The following is a 24910-nucleotide window of genomic DNA, read 5'->3' as shown; positions in this document are numbered from 1 at the left end:
AATTATTTTTCAACACATATTGTTGACGTCAAAATGTGAACGTTGACGTGTCACACACGAAGGCCTGGGAGTCAATCTTAGACCGCTCCAGTGCAAGACCTAAATTCTTAGAATGATGCACGAGCGTGCTAGTCAGTTTGATCTTGCAACTGATAAGATGAAGAGTAAAACAAGCCGATACGTAACTAGTAATCTAGCCGATCAGATATGAATGCTGCAACGGGTAGCCGATAGGCAGAACAATCGGCTGTAAAAAGCTTGGATCGGCTAGAAATGCGATAGAAATAAACTCGAAATAAATATTATGCCAACGTAATCCGTCAAGTTACTTATCAATCTTAGTCGGTCAGACGAGCCCCTATAACCAGGTCGAATTAGACATACATATATTGGACTTAACCAAGACAGTATGCAGTCAGGCACGATATGATTATAGGAAAAATGAAGATCGATAAGTCTAATAAATAAACCAATGAATTACTTGGAATAAACAATGAATCATATGTTACGATCGGCTAAAACTAATTTGCATATAATTCTCATAAGCCGATGCAACATAAATAAATACCGATCTAATTAAATCAAGTCGATTGGTATAGAAATAATGCACTAAAGCAATTGGCTACTCTATTGAGGTAAATATGATAAACATGTAGATCGTTAAAAATCATCGGTTATAGACGGCGGACAAACAACCAAGATCTATAAAATACCTAGCTCAGATTGCTAAGAATAATCATAGAAGATCGGATCCAACCGAGATAGTTTAAGATTAAACCTAGCAATGTCAGGATAGATACTAAATAGATCTAGATTGCTATCAAGCCAATGAGTCGATGACGGGTATCTTATCGGCTGGTACTTCGATAAAACAATGAGTAAAATACATCAATCTGATATAAAACCATATGACAAACGCAATCTACTAGATCGGACCTAACCGAGACAGTAATAGATTGAATATGTCAAATATCGAATATCAAACCAACGTAGATCGTCCAAAGTGGTCGACCAGATCAACTCAAAACATGAAAGTGATCTAAGTTGAAACTGATATGATAACTAGCAATCGCACAACTAGATTAGAAGATCAGACCAAATCGAGACAATTCCAATCTAGTCGATGCGATTACCGTGGTCCGGCGGACCGTAGGACTTACCCCTCTGTCGGAGATAGAGACGATGCAGCCCCACGTCAGGTGCCAAGCTCCGCCGGAGTTGAAACCTCGGTTAGGAGGGTGACGATGCGCCGAGAGTAGTTGATCTATTGATTGATGTGTAGATAATCAACAATGACCCCGGGCATACATATTTATACTCTCGGGTTGAGGCTAGGCCATGTTGAACACGATATACAAATCCTAATAGATAAAATGAAATAAAAAACTAGTCCTATGCGGACTCTATCACTAACTCCTACTAGATAAAACACACAAGTTCCGATCGGACTCTAATATCTTAGAGATAAAATAAAATCCTAACTAACTCTAATTAACAGATAAATTTACGCCGCCAAGTCTTAGTCTTCACGATTCCCTGTCGGATTTGAACTCTTCCGGATAAAATTTCTATCGGCGATTGCACCTTTCCTTATCCGAATCCAATACGGGAATTTATCAAATTTTGGTGTTAACACATATGTAGTGATAAAAGATTTGTCGTGAAAAAAAACAAGGGGATGTAATTAGTTTATCACAGATTAGAAAGCATATTTAAAATTTTAAATAAATTTCAGATCAAATTTGATGAATTTTGTATATCTTCCCAAAAATTTAAACCTAAATAACATAATTAAAAAATAAAAAATAATAAGTTTTATTTTTTAAGTTTTGCATTAAATGATTATATCTCTTATATTTTAGTATAAGTTAATTTTTTTCATATAAAAATTTATTGGGTAGGTAGTACGTATGTATAGGAGGGGTAATATAGTCATTTTAAAATATTTAATGGTCAACTAACGGAGATGGGTATAGAGGGGATCAAAATGAAAACTCATGGGTACATAAGAGATGAGGTAAAATTGAAGGGTATTAAAGGTATTGAGCAAATTTTCAAGGGTATGTAGGAAATTTTCTAAAAACTTACTCCCTCTTGTTTTTTAATTGACGATGTTAATTTTTAGATTTGCGTTTGATCATTCGTTTTTATCCAAAAATTTTTATGCAAATATCCAAAATTGTTAGTCATGCTTAAAATTTTTTAAGTAGTAAATCATAAAAATAATTAATACTTATATAAATTTTTAAATAAGACAAATATGAAATATGAACTTAAAAAAACAACAACGTTGACAAATAAAAAAAAAACAGATGGAGTATTCTCAAAATTTACACTAGGCCACGTTATCTTGTGTGACCTGGCAATATAATACTATCACGCTATAAACTTGGTACGTCACTATTTCTGTGATGCTAGCGGTCAAATGGTGTCGTTTTGAAAATAATTTTTACGATGGTTTAGTTTCTAAGAAAAATATTAAGAAACGCAAGAAATTAAAAAAAAAATCAAGAGCCTCAGCTCGTTTTCTCTCACTTTTCTTCTTCTTTGGCAGGTGCCGTGTCACTCTCTACTGGTGTTCTCTGGAGATAGGATTCGCCAGCCACCGACTACGTATAAATGTATTTTGGATGTGGCTGTATACGGGTGCAGTGGAAGAGGTTCATCTCATCTACTCTTTTTTGTTCCGTTCCGGTACGAGAGGCTGCTGCCGACCGACGTCACGGTCTCATGGTCCTCGACGGAAAGCGGCGGCCTTGGAAGTCTCTGACGAGGTGGTCCGGTTTCGTGGACGTGGTCCATGTGGTGGAGGGGAGAAAGGCGCCAGGGACATGGAGTAAGGAGGTTCTTTTTAAGAAAAACATTATTTTAGTAAAAAATTGCAAAAATAAATTATTGATGGGTAGTTGCGAGAGTAGCATCCCATCGACACTCGACAGGGTGACTAGGGATTATTATTTGTTACAGAATCCGTGATGGTTACCGGTGACAATGTAAACCCCGTCGGAGGGTGATTAAGGAGTGAGAAGTTGGAGTATCTACGGTTGGCAAGGTTGAATAGATTGCTTCTGACTTGCCAACTCAAGCGAATGAAGGGAAGAGTTTGGCATATTGAATGACAAAGTATCCCGTTTGGTAAAACTGCTGGAGGCCAAATTTTTCGCAAACTTGCCAGATTTTCATATGAAGAGCATATGACAAGATTGGTAAAGTTGCTTTACACGTGTGTATTCTAATGCCACAAACCAACCATATCAATAAACTGTAATAATCTAAACAAACTTTATCATCAAAACATTATCAATATTCGATATTTTTAGAAATTTATACCCACAAAACTAAAAGTACCAAAATTTTATAAATTGTCAAACAAAACACTTCCACATTTTGATCTTGCCAAGTCTAACATTTTGATCCTGCCAAAAATTTGGCTTGCCAATTTTAGTTTCATCGACAAAAGATAATGTTTCAATGCGTCATATGACACATATCTTTCTGGGCTTCATCCTGCACTCCTTTGTTAGCGGAGACACTTTATGGCTCCCTTCTTCCCTGCAATCTCCGTGTCATCGGTTTTCTTCGTCTTATCCGACTCCAGCATCTCTTAATGTAGTTGTTCTCTATCTCCAACATCCTCATTGGTTGGATTCATCGACATTTCTTACCACCTCCTAAGTTCTAAATTTAGAACCCCAGTAATAAGGTTTTCTAGTACCAACATGGACCCACCACCCTGTTTTCTCACTTGATCTAAGATGGTGGCGTGCCGTCATAGATACTAATCCACCATACCGTAGCTCCCCTAGATCGAGGGGCACCTTCCACCTTCCCTAGCAAAATCATTCCAATTTCCCAAAATCTGAAAACTAACTCTTAGGAGCTTATTAGGGCATGTTCAAATATAGAGCACATTATTTACTCTTGTCTAATTCATGTCAGCAATAAGACCTTATTTATAATTGTATGTATAAAGGTAGAGTCAGTTATTGTTTCTTCGTTAATTTATCAAAATATTTTTATTATGCTTTCCTTTTTATCCATCCTAAAAAATACTTTTAATAAATGCTTAGAGTCGACTCTGAGCCGTTGTCATGCAACAACTTTTCTCTCGCCTTCTCTCTCATTACTCCACATCACCAAATTTGTTCGATCAGTAGAGTCAGTTAATAAATATCTTTTTACGTGCCCCTGAAAACTAGGACGAACCATAAATCACGAAGCAAACCATAGAACTACCTCCTTCAAACGCTCCATTCGAGTATTAGATAATCACATGATTCTACTCTAAAAATGTGTCGAGTACCACATTTCCGATCTGGGAGGATGGATACAGGTGGGCCTGATGTTTGGGCCATGTGTTTGCATACCTGGTATGTGAGTGGGCTGGCGGGCCCGGCTAGGGAGGTTGTCTGGGCCAAAAGCAGCAGTAGGGTGGGCATTGCCATGGTTCTGCGATTCGGCGTAAGGCCACGTGCTTTTGTACCCTCGGCTTCAGTGTCACCTGGGCAAAACAGGCCTGCCATTTGTTTCATATAACCCCCAGATACTCCTCATAAAAAGAAAATGTTGCTACAAAAGGCATAGCAAACCATACAAAAGAGGTTTATCATAGAGTAGTCATCTGCAAAGCAACCATGCAGATGCCGTCCATTCCTAACCAAAGCATACTAGCATTTATGGAGGAGGTTTCGGCTGCCATCACGTGGCTTCCCCATGCTATTACTTCTGGAAAAAAAAGCTAAACAATATATTTATAAATAAAACATATATATATATATGTGCTTAGTGATATAAAATATGTTGAGAAAACTTTAAAATTAACTCTAAATTTAAATTTGAAAAAAAAATAAATTTTAGTTTATAAATATAAACAAAAGTGAAAAAATAAATTATCCTTTGCCTGAACGTTCCTCGGTTATGGAAGACGCGGGCAGTAAGACAGAGCCGGTGAGTCATAAAGCAATCAGCACCAACAAGAAATCAATCAAAACTGTCCATTTCCAGGCAAATGGCTATCACGAGAACAGATCAAAATCACATCATCCATGATGAGGCCTCAGCTGTCAAGAGCCCCAAGGTTGGTCCCCGCTCGTCGATCGGTCGACGGAACAAGACACGCCCGGCCCCTCGCGCTGCTGGGCTGTGGCTGTGCAGTAGAGCTGCAGTGCACGCACGTCAGGCAGGCGGCAACAAAACAAAACAGGTCCCATGATTCTTTTCGCCAAAGTAGCACCACAAAGTGATTAACCTCTTAGAATCTTTTAACCTTATCTTTTTACTTATACCTATGTTTATAGGTCAAAATTAAAAAAAAATAATTTGAAGCTAATGTTGATTTCTTTGTCGTAATTTATTTTTAGTTTTGGCTTTTAAATTACTAAAAACACATATATAAATTTTTTATTCACTAATTATTTTTTATTTATAAATATGTTGTTTTGTTTTTTTATTAAAAGACCAAGAGATGACCTACTATTCTTAAAATTGATTTTAGGCCTCTGTACAGATCTTGTGCTCTCTTTGTTTCTGTCTTACAGAAGAGCTACTGAGCTACAGAATCCCAGATCAACCAAATCTAAACCAAAGGTTCGCAACTATCACTCACATGAACAAGAACAAACTTGCAAATGTAATTACACAAATCCCACAACTTACACTATAATTCCGTCTGATGGTTTCTTCTCGTTTACCCTTTGGCCCTTCCTGTCACAGGAATGAGCAGCAATCACAACATGATGCATCTGCGTCTGCATGGCTAACCTTTTCCATTTACAAAAGCAGCAAAATTTCCAAAACATACCACGAAAAAAAAAGAGTACTTTAAAAAAATTCCCAGCCGTCGAAAAAACCGACAAAAAAAGGCGACCCGTTTTAATTCCCAGCCGTCGAAACCTCGCGCAAGGCAACAAACAAAGCGTGACGCCAGCGCGGCACATGAACCACGCCGTCTGACGACGGGCCCCACAAGCCAGTGGCACACCACGTGTACCCCCCTCTCGTTGACACGGCACGGCACGCCCCCTCCCCACCAGATATTTTTAACCCCCCGCGCCTCGATTGGAATTCCTCCTCGCAACCTGCGCATCGCATCGCTCCTTCTCTCTCTCTCTCTCGCACTCGCGGACACAGGGACACCACCAACTTGGACACTGCGCGCGGAGCGGAGCGCAACAATGGCTACCGCCTCGGCGCCGCTGCAGCTCGCCACCGCGTCCCGCCCGCTCTCCGGCGGAGGCGGAGGCGGGGGAGTACACGTGGGCGCCCGCGGCGGGGCCGCGCCGCAGGCTCGGCGGCAGCGGAGGATGGCGGCGGTGCGGAGCGTGGCGAGCGATCGCGGGTTGCAGGGGTCGGTGTCGCCCGAGGAAGGTACGCGGCTGGGCCCTCCCCGGTAGCTCTGGTTCCCGCGGTGGTGGTTGGGTGTAATGTGGTTGGAATTGCTGACTGGTGGCGCGATGCGCGGATGCGTGATCCCTGGTACGCCGGGTGCGCGGTGTGGTCGGAATTGCGGTGGCGCGGGAGCTTCCCCACCTGGGCGGTGTTTTGACTGAACTGTAATGATTCAGTGCGTTGAAATGGGAATTCTGATTCCCAAACAGTAAGTTCTGTGAAACTACTAGGTGGGGCTGGGGCATCCTAATTGTTCACTACTTGATGTCATGGGGCAGCCGAAATTTATAATGTTAGATTTCAATATATGTTCATGCAGGGTTGATTTATGAAGGTAGTTGTAACATAGTAGTACAACTGAAATGAAAAATGATAATAACCAAGAAGATGATCGATATACTAAAACTTAGTTTTCCCGTGAGGTGGTTGAAACGTTTAACCAAGGCAGAAATTCAGTAAGGCTTGATAGCAACCATCAATTTTCGTGGAAAAGGATAAAAGTATGACCATTTTTTAACCCAAGAGTAAGTAGGAGATCTGCACGTCATTCTAGTAGTATTTCAAGAGAAGAAAATAACAAGTGGAACAGGCAAAAGTTGCACCATTGTCAATCATCCTGACCCTTGATCAAGCAGAAAGGGAGATCATAATAGGATTACAACCTAAAAATCAAAGTTTAACCCATATCTGCATCCCTAGACCACTTAAGCAGACAACTTTTCAAGACTAGAACCATCATAGGGTTTGTGGACAGTGCTAAATATTCAGGGCGTTCGGAAGTTGAAGAATATGCACATCAACACAACTATTTTCATACAGTTATTTTGTTTTGACTGATAATGTCTACTATTCCTAAGTTTGCATCCCTTTTCTTTTAATATATAGAGAGATTTTTGGATGCTAAAACTATTGTTCTTGTAATGCAGAGATTCCAAGTGTGCTAAATTCCATCGATTCCTCTACCATTGCATCAAACATTAAGCACCATGCAGAGTTCACGCCCGTGTTCTCCCCAGAGCACTTTTCACCCCTAAAAGCTTACCATGCAACTGCTAAAAGCGTTCTTGATACTCTGATAATGAATTGGAATGCAACATATGACTATTATGACAAAACAAATGTGAAGCAAGCATATTACCTGTCCATGGAGTTTTTACAGGTCTCACACGCTGCTTCCTCTAGCCTCATCTATTGCCTTTCACTGAATACAATGCATCTTCTTTGGTTGTTTTTTTTTGTATTGTAGGGAAGAGCTCTCACAAATGCTGTTGGTAATCTAGAGCTAACTGGAGAATATGCAGAAGCACTAAAACAACTTGGACAGAGCCTAGAGGATGTTGCTACCCAGGTAAGGGATTTCTACAAGGGATTTGGATATTTGTCCACATCAAATATGTTTCATGCAATTTATTATTTAAATACACGAGAAGTAGCATTTATTATTAATTCATTTCCTTCCCTTTGTTCTGAAACTATCTGACAGGCAATGTTCATTTTCTACCATGATTCACTGTCCAACTTGTTCTTAATGTAGCTATCAGATTGAGTGACTATATTAAGTTCCACCTATAGCTTATTGATGCATAGAGTTCCCTAATTCTAGAAATATTAAGCCTGGATATGCTACTTTTGCAATTACAATCAAGTAGGAGCCAGATGCTGCCCTTGGCAATGGTGGTCTAGGCCGGCTAGCTTCCTGTTTCTTGGATTCTCTGGCAACCCTAAATTATCCAGCATGGGGATATGGACTTCGATACAAACATGGCCTCTTTAAGCAAATTATAACTAAGGATGGTCAGGAGGAGGTAGCTGAAAATTGGCTCGAGGTACTAATATTCTTTCCAGAATTTTGATTATGTTGATATATTGATTATAGTGGCTAGCCATTTATGACTGCATGCTTATCTTCCAGATGGGAAATCCTTGGGAGATTCTAAGAAATGATGTCTCATATCCTGTGAAGTTCTATGGTAAAGTGGTTGAAGGCACCGATGGGAGGAAGCACTGGATTGGAGGGGAAAATATTAAGGCTGTTGCTCACGATATCCCTATTCCTGGCTACAAGACTAAAACTACCAACAACCTTCGTCTTTGGTCGACAACAGTACCATCACACGATTTTGATTTGGAAGCTTTTAATGCTGGAGATCATGCAGGTGCATATGAGGCTCATCTAAATGCTGAAAAGGTATATTATTTTGCCAAGTTCTCCTTGGCAGCATAAAACATTAACTCTTCGACAGTCTATTACAAAGTTTAAAAGATATCTTCACACACCCAATTACATTTTGATTTGTTTTAAACAATTGTTTGAGAATAGGTTACATTCTTTAATTAAATCACAGATAAAAATCCATATATATTGCTACTCTGAATAATTAGATTAAGACTGTACATGTTCGTATCTACTAGACTAGCACATGATGAAATGGCTTTTGAAGTGGAAGCCCCATACTTTATGGTATGTGAATTGTATTTAATACTGCGTGTTCATGCTCAATTATGGTGTATTTTGTGCAGGGTGTGTGGATAAAAACATTATGTCCCTCATTGTTTGATTTTTTTTCCTGAAAAGTCAAACGACATATTTGCAAATAAAAATAATTTATGAATAAAACTTTTATATACATGTTCTTAACGATCTAAAAACAAAGGCTGAAAAATAAACTATGATAAAAAAAAACTCCAAAATCAACTCCAAATTTAAGGTTAAAAATTAAATTTTGGCTTATAATCATAAGCAGAAGCGAAAAGATGAGGCTCTATACGGTACTGACTTATTGGATTAGTTCTAAAACAATTAGGGGTCATATTGGCCTATCCTCAACATGTTCACTAGTACTATCTATTTATATGGTTTACAGTAGTTTTTTTGTGCCACATTATCGATTTGCAGTATTGCTCATTGCCATCGCTGTGGTCAAACTTGATGAGTTATTTAATAGCTTAAGTTTGATTTGCTTGTTTTCTCATCATGACAGATATGTCACGTATTATATCCTGGGGATGAATCACCAGAGGGGAAAGTTCTTCGTTTGAAGCAACAATATACATTATGCTCAGCTTCACTACAGGATATTATTGCTCGTTTCGAGAGGAGAGCTGGTGATTCTCTCAGCTGGGAGGACTTCCCATCTAAAGTTGCAGTTCAGATGAATGACACTCATCCGACACTGTGCATTCCTGAGTTAATGAGAATATTGATTGATGTTAAAGGATTGAATTGGAATGAGGCTTGGAGTATCACAGAAAGGTATTCCTCGCCAAATTAGCTAATCTTGAAATCTATTAGAGACTGCAATTTGATGTGTTTCGGTGTTCCACCAGTCATCTGTTTTTAGAACTGTGTTCCACCAGTCCAAATAAACCTATCCTACCTCCTCATTTGTCCTCCATGAAAATATTGTACTAATTTTGGAATTTTTGCTAGAACTGTGGCATACACAAACCACACGGTGCTTCCTGAAGCTCTTGAGAAGTGGAGCTTGGACATAATGCAGAAACTTCTTCCTCGACATGTCGAAATCATAGAAAAAATCGATGGGGAGGTACCACATGCACGAAGCATACTCAGTCAGCTTTATTCTCCTTACGCCCACTTATGTTTTCTTGTTTTTGTCCCTGATTTGAAACAGCTGATGAACATCATCATCTCAAAATATGGAACGGCAGATACTTCACTGTTAAAAAAGAAGATTAAAGAAATGAGGATCTTAGATAACATTGACCTTCCTGATTCTATTGCCAAACTATTTGTAAAACCAAAAGAGAAAAAAGAATCTCCTGCTAAATTGAAAGAAAAGCTGCTTGTCAAATCTCTGGAGCCTATTGCTGTTGTTGAGGAGAAAACGGTGTCCAAAGTAGAGAAAAACGAGGACCCTGAGAAGGTGGAGGCAGATTCTGAAGAAGTTGTGGAGGCAGAAAATGAGGAACCTGAGGATGAGTTAGATCCATTTGTAAAATCAGATCCTAAATTACCAAGAGTTGTCCAAATGGCTAACCTCTGTGTTGTTGGTGGGCATTCAGTTAATGGTGTGGCTGAGATTCACAGCGAAATTGTGAAAGAAGACGTATTCAACAGCTTCTATGAGGTATTTACATGGTGAATTTGGAATTAGGATACTTTTCTCAATTTTTTCATGCTTCTATAATCATCTAATAATTTGATATTCACCATCCTCCCATTTTGCTGACAGATGTGGCCTGGAAAATTTCAAAATAAAACAAATGGAGTGACTCCTAGACGTTGGATTCGGTTTTGTAATCCTGAATTAAGTGCAATAATATCAAAATGGATAGGCTCTGATGATTGGATTTTGAACACTGATAAGCTCGCAGAATTAAAGAAGGTACCTCTTGACTTTTCAGTTGTCTCTTTCTCTGATTTTCAGTGATGCACCTTTTTAAATAGTTCCTTCACTTCATTATTACCTATCCTTACTTTTATATATTTCTGTTAATTTTATCTTTCTATGTTTTTTTTTCTGATATTCATCTTTCCACAGTTTGCTGATGATGAGGATCTGCAATCAGAGTGGCGTGCTGCTAAAAAGGCTAATAAGATGAAGGTTGTTTCTCTAATAAGAGAAAAAACAGGATATATCGTCAGTCCAGATTCAATGTTTGACGTGCAGGTAAATTTTATATTAAGCATTTCCCTTCTGTCATGTATTGTTTGACCTAGTTTTTGGCACCTGGATCCTTAGGTGAAAAGAATACATGAATATAAGCGGCAGCTGCTAAATATCCTTGGAATTGTCTACCGCTACAAGAAGATGAAAGAAATGAGTGCAAAAGACAGAGTAAAGAGCTTTGTTCCAAGGGTATGCATATTTGGTGGGAAAGCATTTGCCACTTACATACAGGCAAAGAGGATAGTGAAGTTTATTACAGATGTTGCAGCTACGGTAAATCATGATCCAGAAATTGGAGATCTGTTGAAGGTACTTCCCCGCCCCCCAAATTCCCTTGCATCTTAATTTTCATTTTGTTCAATAGCAATATGGCTTTGACTAATAGCTCCGCGATCATTGTAACACAATAATTTCCTTATGTTGCAATTAGAGAACTAATTGTTATATTATTGACAATTGGGATGAAGTAAACTTACAGTCACCAATTAAAAATTTGAGTATTATTTTTGTTATCCAGGTTGTATTCATTCCAGACTATAATGTTAGTGTTGCTGAGGCACTAATCCCCGCCAGTGAATTGTCTCAGCATATCAGGTAATAATTTAACTACACTTCTGTCTGCAAATTCACATAAAAACTATCTTGCCTAGATTGGTTGAAGTGGATTTTCATGTCCCTGTTCTTTTATTAGAATTTAGAATTTTTGTCAGACTGCCACTTAGAAGTGTTACCACAAATTTAATTTCATACAGTACTGCTGGAATGGAAGCTAGTGGAACCAGCAATATGAAGTTTTCCATGAATGGATGTATCCTTATTGGAACTTTGGATGGTGCTAATGTGGAAATCAGAGAGGAGGTTGGAGAGGAAAACTTTTTCCTTTTTGGTGCTGAGGCACATGAAATTGCTGGTTTAAGGAAAGAGAGAGCCCAGGGAAAGGTACCACTCTTGTTCATGTACCCATGTTTATGATCAAGCTCACAAAGATATTTTATTTTCCTTTAATGGCATGAACCAAACAGAGTAGTTCAAGCAACGTTACGACCATGTCATTTTGTTCACTTGTAGTTTGTGCCTGACCCAAGATTCGAAGAGGTTAAGAAATATGTCCGCAGTGGGGTCTTTGGAACTTACAACTACGATGAATTGATGGGTTCTCTGGAAGGAAATGAAGGCTATGGACGTGCAGATTATTTTCTTGTTGGCAAAGATTTCCCCAGCTACATTGGATGCCAGGAGAAGGTTGATGAAGCATACCGCAATCAGAAAGTAAGTTCTCTTCTTTTGTGCACTGCATGTGACAATACACAAACTTGTATAGTAAAATCGTTGTTGTTATGTTCTCAAACCAGTTTACTAGAATTATGAATTGTCAAATCGCATAAGCATGGGCATATTCAAAGAACAATGTAGACTGTAAGAAAATATGGTTGTTGGTGATCTTACTGAACGGTACACCGTACACCTGCTATTAGAGGAGCTTTCATGTACTACATAGCTAGGACATTCCCATCAGACAAGTGCTCCTATGCTCCCTATGGAAATTAATCGAGCAATTGATGAGAACGTTGGGGCTGATTCCCATCAGACAACTGCTCTGTTTTGTTTCTTCTTTCGTCCATTTTCCCAGCTTGGCGCAACATGTTTTAAGATATATCATACCATCATAGTTTCCATTAGATTTGCATTCACATTACACTAGCATCCTCTATTCTGACTACAGATGGGCATTCAACTGTCAATAACCTGTTCCAACCTACAGATGGGCATTCAAAATTCTCCACCCTTCTACTCACACATCCATTTTTCTCCGTGCAGCTATGGACAAGGATGTCGATCCTGAACACAGCTGGCTCCTCCAAGTTCAGTAGCGACCGGACGATCCACGAGTACGCCAAAGACATCTGGGACATCACCTCTGTCATCCTGCCGTAGAAGAGGACACCAGCGGCTCCCAGCCGGGCGACCTTCAGTGCCAAGGTGTGACAGCAGCCAGCAGGCATCTGCCTCAGCTCCTTCATCAGCAGGATGGTTCGCTAGCTCACAGTTTTGTGTAGACAAACGCATGTTCAGGCATCGATAAAAACGCTGGAACCATGCATTGTAGCAGTGTCACCTAGCCTGAAAACACCCTTGTTTACCTGTGATCTCTAGCAGCTTCTGCTCATGTGCTCTGGTTTTTTGAAGTGAATGAACTATTGTGAAGGAAGGGGATTGGTTGGTGGGGTTGCTTAGTTGTGTGGATTCCTTTGCAATCTCAGGTCACTAGCGGGATATTTGCCTTTTGCAAGCGAGGAGAATAGGATATGCTGAATGATGGCGAGGATCATGGCTAGATGGCTATATTAGGTTCATATCATAAGCAGAAGCGATTAAAGGGCACATTTGGAGGCATTTCATCATAGGGATTAGGGAGCCATGGACCACACCGGTCTACCGAGCCTTCCTATAGAAAAGGTAGTCAAAAATGCCTTCCTCCGTTGTTGCGCCGTTTGGACAGGTGGGCCTCGACACTGCGAAGGGGCCATGTCGCGCTCGGGCCCACTACAGACTCACGTGCTTGAAACACCCAGCCCAGTCAGCCCATTTCTGATATAGCCTTTTGCGACCTCTTCTCTAATCTCTCCCTTTGCCTTTTGACGAGAAAGTTCATGCAGGATCCCAATCTCTGCACTTCAAACGGGGTGATCAGTTGCCGTGTGATCCCATCCTAGAGGAAAATAGAAGAAGGTGCTAGGTGTAGGCTGCTGCTGCTACTCTGCATGACATCTTCAGATTCTCCACCATCCACCAATATTCTTTATAGTGAGATCAATCCATTGGTGGGGGTGGTTTAATTAGTGCCATCTTTAATTAATCACCCCCAAGATCACAAAGCATTCAAAGCATCATCTTCTTCTCCACCTCTTGTTCTTCTCATCACCAAGACGAGAAGAAAGGGATATACTAGAACGAAAGGATTAGGATCACCAAGGATCGATAGAAATATATAATAGGCTCAACTTAAACAAATGTACAATTTATATATATATATTAGAGAGGAGATATGGGGGCAGAGATAAGAGGATTAGATATGGTCATCGAGTTCGATGGACCACACCCATCTATCTATCTATCTACCGACGGCCTCTCTGGCCTTTTTTAGGCCAAAAGGTGAAAAGAAAAGGTCCCCCTCTCGGATGATTTGTCCCCTCTCTCGCTCCCACTACTACACGCCTTGAAATTGAGCTATCTTTGCTTAAGATTATGCAGCCTTTTCTCTTCTGATCTCATCTCTCTGTCTGTTTTTTCGTTGCACAAAATCTGAATCTGGATTTGAATTAACCGTACGTGCGTCACTAGCTAGCTAGTGGTTGTCCCGTAGTGTTCAGCCATGCATGATCGGAAAAGAAATGTGGCCAGCCACATCTCATACAGCTGATGCATTTCAAATCATCCCGAAACAGCACGCCACCATCTCCAAAATGTTGCCATCAAAACGGCACCCCTAGCTGCTGCTCGGTACACTAACTTCGTTCTAAACTTATCTCAAAAAAAAAAACTTCGTTCTAAACTATAGTAATTTATATATTATCTAGTAGTAGTAATTTCTAGTGTTTAGCAGGGATTAATGTTGAGAAGAATACTATAGTGAGAGCGTAGGTGATGATAAATAGCCTAGTTGTTTCCCTTATAACAAATAGACAAAACATTAAATTAGTAATTAAAAAAATATGGGTAAAACTTTAACAAATGTGTTCATCGTTCTAATAGCAAATGCTATAAATAAACTATGGTGAAGAAACTCAAAATCAACTTTAAAATTTAATTCTAGAATTAAAAATTTGAATGGTACATATAAGTTGTTGCCAAAAATGATGAGACTGAAAATGAAAAGAATTTTGAATATGAAATGATTGATGGGATAAATGGTGTTATCAATAAAATATTTATATCATGATCTAAATTTTATAAATATTTTCATTTTGGAACGTAGAATGCCTCGTAAAAAAATCCACTTCCACACTAACCTAGACTTACGCGTAGAAAAAATGTCTTTATGGAGGTAATACCATCAAACAACAGCATGCACTACGGTAGGGAGAAAATAAGGAGAAGTTGGGGTGCGCATCTGCATATATACAGATCGTCGACTAATTTATCGGTGAATTCCATTTTTACCCTTAAACTTCCATTCACATATTTTTTTACTTGTAAAACAAAATTTGAATTTTTAACTTTAAATTTAGAGTTAATTTTATATTTTTTATTATAGTTCATTTTTCAACATTGGCTCCTAGACAACTAAGAACATTTGTATAAAAAGCTTTATTCACAATTATCTTTCGTTATAAATATATCAGTTGGCAATAACCCACCATCATCCGTTGTCTGTATTTTTCATATATAGCGGTGGTTGTTTGACTTTTTCACGATAAAACCAAATGTCATATTTACAAATAAAAATAAAAATGTTATACATATTCTTAGTGATCTAAAAACCAATGCTGAAAAAACCACAGATGTAACTATAAATTTAAGATTAAAAAATTAAAATTTGTCATATAAATTAAAGAAAAGTGAAAAGATGGACCTGGCACAGTACAATTTATCGGCCGATTCTTCGTTGATTAGTCCACATGTGATCAACTGAAACACACCTAGGGGCCATAATTTGCGTTAATTACAAGTGTGCACTTGTAGTACTTTTTATGTGGCCATCTGCCATACAAAATTAGGGAGATGGATATCTATGGTTAGGTGTGCACATTGAATGAGATGGTGTCCCTAGCCTCACATGCATGTGAGACCTATTTTACGTTGTTGTGTGCGACGCACAGGTCGCCATCGCAAGCCATGTAGAGGGGATAGAACAAATAATAATTTTACAAAGGTACATAATAATAATAATATTGAAGGGCATAAGTTCTTAATTATGTTCTGCATCTAGTACTACTATATCTTTGTTTGATGTATTTATATCCATCACAAAGGACAAACGTAAACTAAACGTTTTGTAGAATCACAAATTTAAGTGTGAATTAAACATCAGAATATTTTTGGTTGCAGAATTAACTACGACTAAGCTATAACGTGGCACACTACGAAGAAAACGAAAGCACAAGTTAGACAAATTTAACTCTATCGAGTGTATAACATATGTGATAAGATAGTAAGAAACTGAATAAATTAAAATTAGAGTATAAATCAGACGTTTGTTTTATCTTAAAAATTATGTCGCGCTTAACGCGTACCCTAAAATCAAACCGCTTCAGTTGGTTAAAAATGGATGAACCGAACATTTACCTTTGATGGTGATTAATCGACAATAGGGACAGGAGAGGTGGTTTCGTGCGGGTCAAGTTAGGTGCAAAAATGATTCTCTGGTGGGCCCCACCCGCACCTCGCATCTCTTTTCACCGTCGTCCTTTTTCCACGGTCTACCCTCGCAGCCAAGTAAATTAACTGACGGTGGTAATTAATTAGAGATAATGCTTCAGTAATCATGATCAGTAAACTAATTTCACCCGTGCTTTCTGAAAAACAATTTAGAAAAGGCGAAAGATTACTTTGTCGATTCGACAGATCTTGTTGGCACATTCAAATCGTTCGATGACGCAATGGAAACGGACATGTGAAATTAAATATATGCAGCTTTATTTTCTAAAAGAGGAATGTGATGAGGAGCTAAAGCTTCCGCAGGAGTAGTAATATTTTAAATAACTTTCCAAGCTTTAGAAGTATTATCACAAAATCAAAGAATCTTTCGTTTATCATCTAGTCAGCTAAAAGAACATATCTAAATTAAGACTTCTTTGATAAAATCCGCCCAACGTTCTTACCCTCGTCTTTTCATTTATACTTATACTTATAAGTCATAATTTAAATTTTTAATTTTAAATTTAATGTTGATTTTAGAGTTTTTTTTATCATAATTTATTTTTAATTTTGCTATTAGATCAGTAAGAACATGTATAAAAATGTTTTATTAACAAACTTTTTTCGTTTGCAAATTTATCGTTTCATTTTTTTTGGGAAAAAAACAAAAAAAATGGGCACCTCTAACTATGGAGTAGAGCTATAAAGTTATTGAAAACTTGTTTTTGCCCGTCTGGTTTATTTTGTTAATCACTCCAGTTGTTGTTGTTTTTAAAGATGTATATATTTGTATATGATAATATTTTGTCAAATGTTTTCCAAATACTTACTATTTTTAAATATATGTATACAGTTGTTCAAAAATATTACACCCTCTTATCTGTTTTACACGTCATTATTTTCGACAACCAAACAATCATAAACTTTTTTAATATTAAATCGATGACCAAAGATATTAAAAGTTTAATCAAAATTTGTATTAAACTCTAAACATTTATAATTGAAAAAGAGTACCATATTAATTAACTAATAATGCAATCCTGCCCCAAGAAATGGACCAATTAAATAAGTGATTTAAAGCAGGTTTAATAACTAGTAATACTAGTTTAAGTTATCTTGATAGATTCCCGACCACATATATATTCTCTCTAATTCCTCCGGAACTTAATTTTCAGTGGTTCCTTTCATGGAACAGTTCGGGTTGTATCAGTTCGTTGTATGCATGTTGTAATATCATAAGCATGATTAATATTTTCTGATGAACAATTGGCTTGCGATTTGGTTTATAAATTGAATTTGGTTTGGAAACAATTAAGGTGTTGGTGCGAGTGTGTGTAATTAATGTGAGTCAGGTTGCGATATCTGTGCTCGGAAACGGTTGGTTTGTCTCTAGTTGTGCAGGTGACTTGAGGTCAATATCGGTCAATGGCGGTGGGATCGTGACTAGGCTCAGGGAGGAGCTGAGGTCCGGACGATCGAGGATGTCAGGTGACGATATTGAATACGAGTTGGCACATGGTGGAGCAACACCGTGTGGGATGGAATCGTAACGGGCTTCACATGTTGTGTGTGTAAGCGCCGGAAAAATCGGGAAGTAAATCGGATCAAAACTGGATGAGAAAAGGAAAGGAATTTGCTACAGGTTCGGACACCGTAGCAGCGTCGGATACTGTAGCGCACGATATGTAGCAACTGGATTACTGTAGCGCTCGGCACTGTAGCAACCGGATCGGATTACTGTAGCGCGGCGGGTACTGTAGCAGTCGGACTACTGTAGCACGACTGATTTTGGCATGTTGGATTTGATTAGGAAAACTAAGAGATGAGCCATATTAGTATAAGGAGTCCTACTCCTATTTGGTGATAGACTTTTCGATATAAATAGAGACCGAGGGGTATGCCCCCGGTGTGCTTTTGTGAGACTTAGTTGTTGATTCTAGATCGACGATTTTGATAGGAGTGCTGTTGGTGCACTTTGTAAATACCAGTTGATGCAATAAAGTCAAGATCATTCAATCTACGTTTTTGGCTTTTATCTACTGGTGATTTTTTGGATTCCGACGATCCGATCGATGTCATAGGAGTGGCGCGATTCGATGATCTGCTCGGCGGCACATGAGCGGCGCGATCAAGGTAGCGGCGACACAGGAGCGACGTGATCAAGGTAGCAAGTCTTCGTCAAGTTCTTCGACAGAGGTAATCCTTTATTCCGCGAAAGATTTTTGGGTTTTGTTTTTCCCTACCATTCACTCCCCTCTGATAGGTTTGTTTGATCTTGTTCGATCCTACAGTGACTAGAAGGTGTGTTATAATACCTTACTGAGACGTCGGTGTGGGGCCCTGATTAGCCTCTCATCAATTCGTAAAAACAGTATTGTAATCATGTAGGAATCCAGCTAATGGCGCCGAGAGAGGCGACCTGCAGATCGAATTATTTAAGCAGTGGTCAGTTCGTTGTTTATGACGTGTAACCTCGTAGGAGAATAGGTCAATGGACGGTGGATATGTTGGTTAAACATTCCCTTCTCTAACTTCTATTTATTTCGAGAAATTTCCCCTAGAAAACTACGTACATATTGCAATGTTTGAGTTTGATTTGGCGTGTTTTTATTTGAAGATTTGCCCGCGTTCGCTACGTAGGACACGGAAAATATACTAATAGATTAGTACATGATTAATTAATTATTAATTTTAAAAAAATATAAAATAAATTAATATGATTTTTCAAAACAATTTTTCTATAAATATTTTTTTACAAAAGATACACCGTTTAGCAGTTTGAGAAACGTATACATGAAAAACGAGAGATACTTAGTTAACTAAGCCATGTCGGCGTTGTATATTAAACACCGAGTAAAATTTAACCCAAATATACAAAGTTCAGAATACACACTCAGCCATTTCTCCGGTAATAAGCAGAAAAGAACATTAACAAGGTAACAAACCATGGTGTTTTTTCTTCTGTTGAGAAAAAAATGTGATCAACGAACCATGGTCCACTGGCTTTTACAGTTTTACCCCTTCACCCACCGTGTGTGGGAGAGAGATAAAAAAAAAAAAGCTCCAGAATTTTTAACCTCCATCGACGCGTCTACTCCAGACACCGATAAAAAATCACGAAAGCTACTCTCCGTTAATTAATCCATCCAAAATCACAAAAAAAAAATAATACTAATGCTGCTGCTACTAATGCTCGCCTCCATCTCCAACGCCAACGCGCCCCTCCCCCACACTAGAAATCCCACCCGCACTGCACTGCACTCCACTCTACTGCTGCTGCTGCTGCTCTGCTTGAAGGATTGGCGAGATCGATCGGTCGGGCGGGTTGATCGGTGGCCATGGCCGGGGCGGCGGGCGGAAGGGACGAGGGGGTCGGTGGTGGTGGTGGTGGGGAGTGGTCGCCGTTTGATGGGGACGTGTTCGCGGAGTACTCGTCGGCGGTGCTGGCGGAGCTGGGTGGATGGGCCGGGGGGATGGTGGTGCCGGCGCCGGATCTGATGGAGGACGTGGCGGGGACGGCGGCGGCGGCCGCGCGGGCGGAGGAGGGGGAGGAGGAGGAGGAGGAGGCGCCGGCGAGATCGGGCGACGGCGCCGCCGCGTCGTCCAGCTCCAGCGGCGAGCCCGGCAAGCAACCTCCCGCCGCCGAGCCAGCGTAAGTACACGTGGCGTGCGTCAGTTCGTTTTGCGAGATGACGTAACCGCGGGCGTTTGCATCTCCGGCGAGCGGCGGAGCTTAGCTCACGCGAGCTTCTCTCCCTCTCCCTCTCCCTCTCTCTCTCTCTCTCTCTCTCTCTCTCTCTCGTTGCAAATTGCAACACGTTTACGTGGATTCCGCGTCGGGGAGGGACAATCCGGTAAAAAAATAAACGAAAAAAAAAACCCTGCGAAGCTAGCACGCTCGCGCAGATCCGCGTGCCGTGCCGCGTCGTCGTCGTCTCTCGCGCCGCGATTTGCGTGCGTAGATTGTTCCAAGTTTCACGCGGTTTCTCTTGTTCTTTTTCGTTTGATCTCTCGCTCATTACACTATTCATCGTCGTCGTCAAGTACCACCGTATGCAATAAATTAATCATCACTCGTAACCTACACAATCCATACGGATACGCGTATTTCGATTCATTTGGCTGGCTTGCAACCAGTTTCTGTTTGGTGTTCTTGATTAATTAATCTTGTTCGTGCATGTTTGCGATTAATCTTGTCCCAAATGGGTTGAGATAAGAACTTTTTTGGGGGGTAATTTTCATGCATCGGCCGTGATCTGAAATCTGCATGGTTGGCGGCGAGAGAGACTGCAGCTGCTGCTGGTAGCGGAGTGGAGGAGCGGTGGGGCTATCTACACGTACGTCGCCATGTCTGCAGCACACTGACCTGACGACCGACCGACCAATTTCTTTGTCTTACCTTGGCCAAGTTGTTCGAAGCACTCATGAAACCCTGCACTCCATGCACACACCGATCAGAAGCTACCCCACGCTGCCATGCTACTGCAGCTTGCAGCGAATCGATCGGTAGGATAGGATGATATGATATGACGTGGCGGTTTCCCTGATGAAAATTACCAAGTTTTTAGTTTTTTTTTGTTCATGGCGGTTCTGAATTACGGTCTGATAAGTTTTGGCGCTGCATGTGTTAAATTGTGCGCGTCAGGCCGGTGGCGACGGTGAAGAAGGGGCAGAAGAGGGCGCGGCAGCCGCGGTTCGCGTTCATGACCAAGAGCGAGATCGATCACCTCGAGGATGGCTACAGGTGGAGGAAGTATGGGCAAAAGGCTGTCAAGAACAGCCCATTCCCAAGGTGAGTGTGCATGACCGATCGATCGCTTCATGTTCTGTCCATACATACATCGATCGATCATATCTCATATGTGTGCATCTTATCTCACAAGCATGGGGAGGTTTTGCGTTCGAGAAAAAAAGAATGGGGGAGGTTTTGATTGCTTAGTACGTATAAAATCTTTCTGAACAACTGCTAATTAACCATTTGTTTTTAATTTTTTTGGTGGACAAAATTATTTTGAAACAATCAAGATCGTGCAGTCAGTGTGCCAAAGAATGCGCGCTGTACAGTATAAACACCTTGCCAAGTGTTTGAATTGAAGTGTGTTGTTGTTTGGTAGCCTAGAATATCAATAGGACTAATTAATCTGGGTGTTTTCCCTGATCAGCTAGCCATTTAGATATTTAATTAATGGCATTTTTCTCACACAGGTTTGTTTTCATCCGGTTCTTCATTAAAGTATAACATTTTATTACCATTTAGTACATATTCTCTATATTAGAAATGAATATGCCAAACCCGGTTTTATGGGGCAGGTACTGAAGTGGGTACATTTGACAGAACCAGTGCAACTAGATATATCAATACTGTGTAGTATGAATATTTTTTATCGAGCAATTTTACAGTCCAACAAAAAGTATCTCGAGATACCGGTATCTCGCGATACCGAATCGTTTCTAATCATTGGATTTAACCATGCACATCTTATTCAGCTAGATCCAATGATGAGAAATGATTTGGTACCTTGAGGTATCGGTATCTCGAGATACTTTTTGTTGGACCGAAATAAATCTCATGCGTGCTAGATCTATTGAAGAGTTAGTTATTCTTTTGTGCCAATATATTTTCTATTATGTTTGCCAACTCTATATATACATACATGTGCTAGTTAAATTTGTCAAATTAATGTGCCATAATCACCATGATTATTAAATACGGATTTGTTTATGGCTCAATTAATTAACACAAGAGATATATAACAAAATGGTCTGCTTGACTCAGGAGCTACTACAGGTGCACCAACAGCAAATGCACTGTGAAGAAGCGCGTGGAGCGGTCTTCCGACGACCCCTCCGTCGTGATCACCACCTACGAGGGCCAGCACTGCCACCACACCGCCTCCTTCCAGCGCGGTATCGGCGGCGCCGCCGTCGCCGCGCACATCCACGGCGCGGCGGCCGTCGCCCTCGCTGAGCAAATGTCGGCGTTCGTCTCGGCGCCACCGCAGTTGCCGCAGCCGCAGCGGCTGCTGTACAGCTTGCCGCGGTTGCATCCGCAGGTTAACCCTCCATCGTCGGAGACCGTGAACTCGATGTCGACGTCTTTGCAAGAGCTGAACAATGGCGAGGGGCTCCAACGCCCAAGCTATAGCCCGCAGGCGGCGGTGACCACAGCGCCACCGCCGCCGCCGCCGCCGCCGTCGGTGGCCACGGCTGTTTCGTTTGACAAGGGGCTACTTGATGATATTGTGCCTCCTGGAGTAAGACTGGGATGAAAACATATATGGGCATGGTAAAATATATATTGGACCTCACTGAAATATCTAGTAGATTTTAAATTAGATACTACGTATTTATGATATTGCTAAAGTACAGTAACTTGGAACTCATGCAGTTTAATTTTTAGACACTAGCCCCTACACTAAGTTCATTATTATGTATAAAACTACACATTAATTAGTAGACTAAAATTGGATAGTGATTCTACTTACTACCTCCTTATCTTAATTCATCAATTGATAAATATATATAATTTATATATATATGTTTAGATTCATTAGCATCCATATGAATTGGCAAGACTAGAAAGTCTTACATTATAAAACTAAGGGAGTAGCATTTTAGCCCAAAAAATTATATACTACCTTTGTCTTGAAATAGAAAAACTACCGGATTAGATATATCCTAATAATATGAATATGGATGTCTCGTGTTTTTCTATTTTGATAAGGAGGTAGTATGTTTTATATCGCAGTTTATATTTGTTTGATGGTTGTTTGATTGCTTGAAATACTTTAGCATATATCTTGTTTTCACTATAATAACACGTAAAACCATGAACAGTCAATATTATTCAGTTTTGAAGACGATGCCCTTAATTGTTGCCACCGTTTTATCACTGCATACAAATTTTTTTCTGTAATATCTAAAGGATATCTGGTGGTGTATATATACGAACTGAAGATAGGAAATTATTAATTAACATATGTGCACAGTACTCTTATTTTAATTCACTTGATCGCTGGCTAGCTAGAGTGGCAAGCAATATGGTTTGATCAGATCAACTCATCAAAAAAATAACATCGCATATTAATTTTCATATATTTACAGATGGTTCATATATCCGCTTTATTGTAATTTTGTTAATTTGTATGCCTTTTGAGAGTGCATATGTATATAATACTTTGGGAGTACGTAGTTGGTGTGTTTAGGACAGCTAGCACATTTATATGATCCCCTTAGTTTTGGCAAGTCTTTTTGGATCTCTACACACGATCATTATTTGCTTATATATATTTCGGTTCGAATGTATTCTTTTCTCATGGTGTCATGCATGAACAATTGATCTTGCAGTAGCCACGAGTACTTGAGAATAAAATGCTGATTACAATGCTAGTACATACTGATATGTTCCTTCAACAACCTTATTGGAATATATATATATATATATATATATATATATATATATATATATATATATATATATACACAAAAAGATGCGATACTTACGCATATGTATTCATTGGTGTAAATATGTGTACGAACGCATTCATAGTTTCATACTTAGATATATATTATTTTAACATATGCTATTGACTTGACCTAATCTAATTCAAGTGTACATTTTATTTCAGATTTATCTCCCTATGTAGCTATTTTTAAGTGTCATCTCATCTCTCGCGGCACGGAGCAAGGCAGCTGGCAGGAAGGCAAATCACACTGCTAGGGTTCTTTAATTTACACTTGCTGAATCCACCGACTCGGTCATTACCTACCTAATGGCTTGGGAGTTCAGAGTTTCATATTGCAATGATGGAGATTTAGTTATCCAAATGACCACAAGTGATTGCAAACCTCATTGGCAGGCCACCAGCCGGTGGAGTATTTCTCAATTTTCGTGGCGAACTTTTATGTGCCCGATTAACCGTAGTCTGTGTATGCACTTGGCAGCACTAGCTAGATCGACATGCTTGTCAATTAACTTATATTCTTCTGCGTTAATGTGCATGTAGGTTGGTGTAGATATATAAATAGCTATATATATCTGTTTACACTTTTGTTAAATGTCGTGCTGTAGTAGTATAATGGCAATCATATTCGACATTTTATTTTATTTTTTTTCCAAGTGGCTTGAACTGAGATCAATTTTGGAGTTTTTATTCTCAGAAAATAATAATGTGACAATGCATATATGACTCTAGCTACTATATGACCTTCGTCCCAAAAGAATCAAAAGAGAGGAAATCATATAAATAGATGTCTAAATTCATCTATAGAAGTTGTTTCTTCTAGGATGGATTAACAAGTGAGGCTGTGTTCTTTTCTAGCTAGAGATAAACGAGGAAAGATTATCTAATTTTTGCGAAAGTTATTTAAGGATATAAATGATGAAATTAACTATTGCAGAGTTAAAAAAAAATTAGAAATATAAGATGACGAACTTAGGTAAAAGACAAAAAAAATATAAGGGACTGTTTAGATCCATGGACTTTTTTTAGTCCTTTGGCACATCGAATGTTTGGACCTTAATTAGGAAT

The 24910-nt window shown here is 39.5% G+C and overlaps 2 protein-coding genes across 3 annotated transcripts; both read left to right on the top strand.

The window, feature by feature from the left end:
• The first annotated feature begins 6173 nt into the window (after nt 1–6173).
• Nucleotides 6174–13291, top strand: LOC102719758 (alpha-1,4 glucan phosphorylase L isozyme, chloroplastic/amyloplastic). The gene is made up of 15 exons (XM_040521944.1): nt 6174–6366; nt 7314–7546; nt 7634–7735; nt 8037–8213; nt 8300–8575; nt 9369–9640; nt 9818–9935; nt 10023–10478; nt 10584–10736; nt 10893–11021; nt 11094–11330; nt 11539–11615; nt 11774–11960; nt 12090–12290; nt 12840–13291. Exons 1-15 carry the CDS (start codon nt 6174–6176, stop codon nt 12954–12956), a joined length of 2928 nt encoding a protein of 975 aa, XP_040377878.1. The 3' UTR covers nt 12957–13291.
• A 6243-nt stretch (nt 13292–19534) lies between these two features.
• Nucleotides 19535–24533, top strand: LOC102719478 (probable WRKY transcription factor 57). 2 transcript variants are annotated; one of them, XM_015834875.2, is made up of 4 exons: nt 19535–20031; nt 21025–21171; nt 22156–22665; nt 24008–24533. In XM_015834875.2, exons 1-3 carry the CDS (start codon nt 19718–19720, stop codon nt 22646–22648), a joined length of 954 nt encoding a protein of 317 aa, XP_015690361.2. In that variant the 5' UTR covers nt 19535–19717; the 3' UTR covers nt 22649–22665; nt 24008–24533. The 2 variants fall into 2 exon arrangements, with proteins under 2 accessions (XP_015690361.2, XP_040377529.1); XM_040521595.1 differs by lacking the exon at nt 21025–21171.
• Nucleotides 24534–24910: the final 377 nt, after the last annotated feature.

This window comes from Oryza brachyantha, chromosome 3, assembly GCF_000231095.2.
Source record: "Oryza brachyantha chromosome 3, ObraRS2, whole genome shotgun sequence".
NCBI classification, from domain to species: Eukaryota; Viridiplantae; Streptophyta; class Magnoliopsida; order Poales; family Poaceae; genus Oryza; species Oryza brachyantha.
This window is presented reverse-complemented; position numbering and strand designations above follow the sequence as displayed.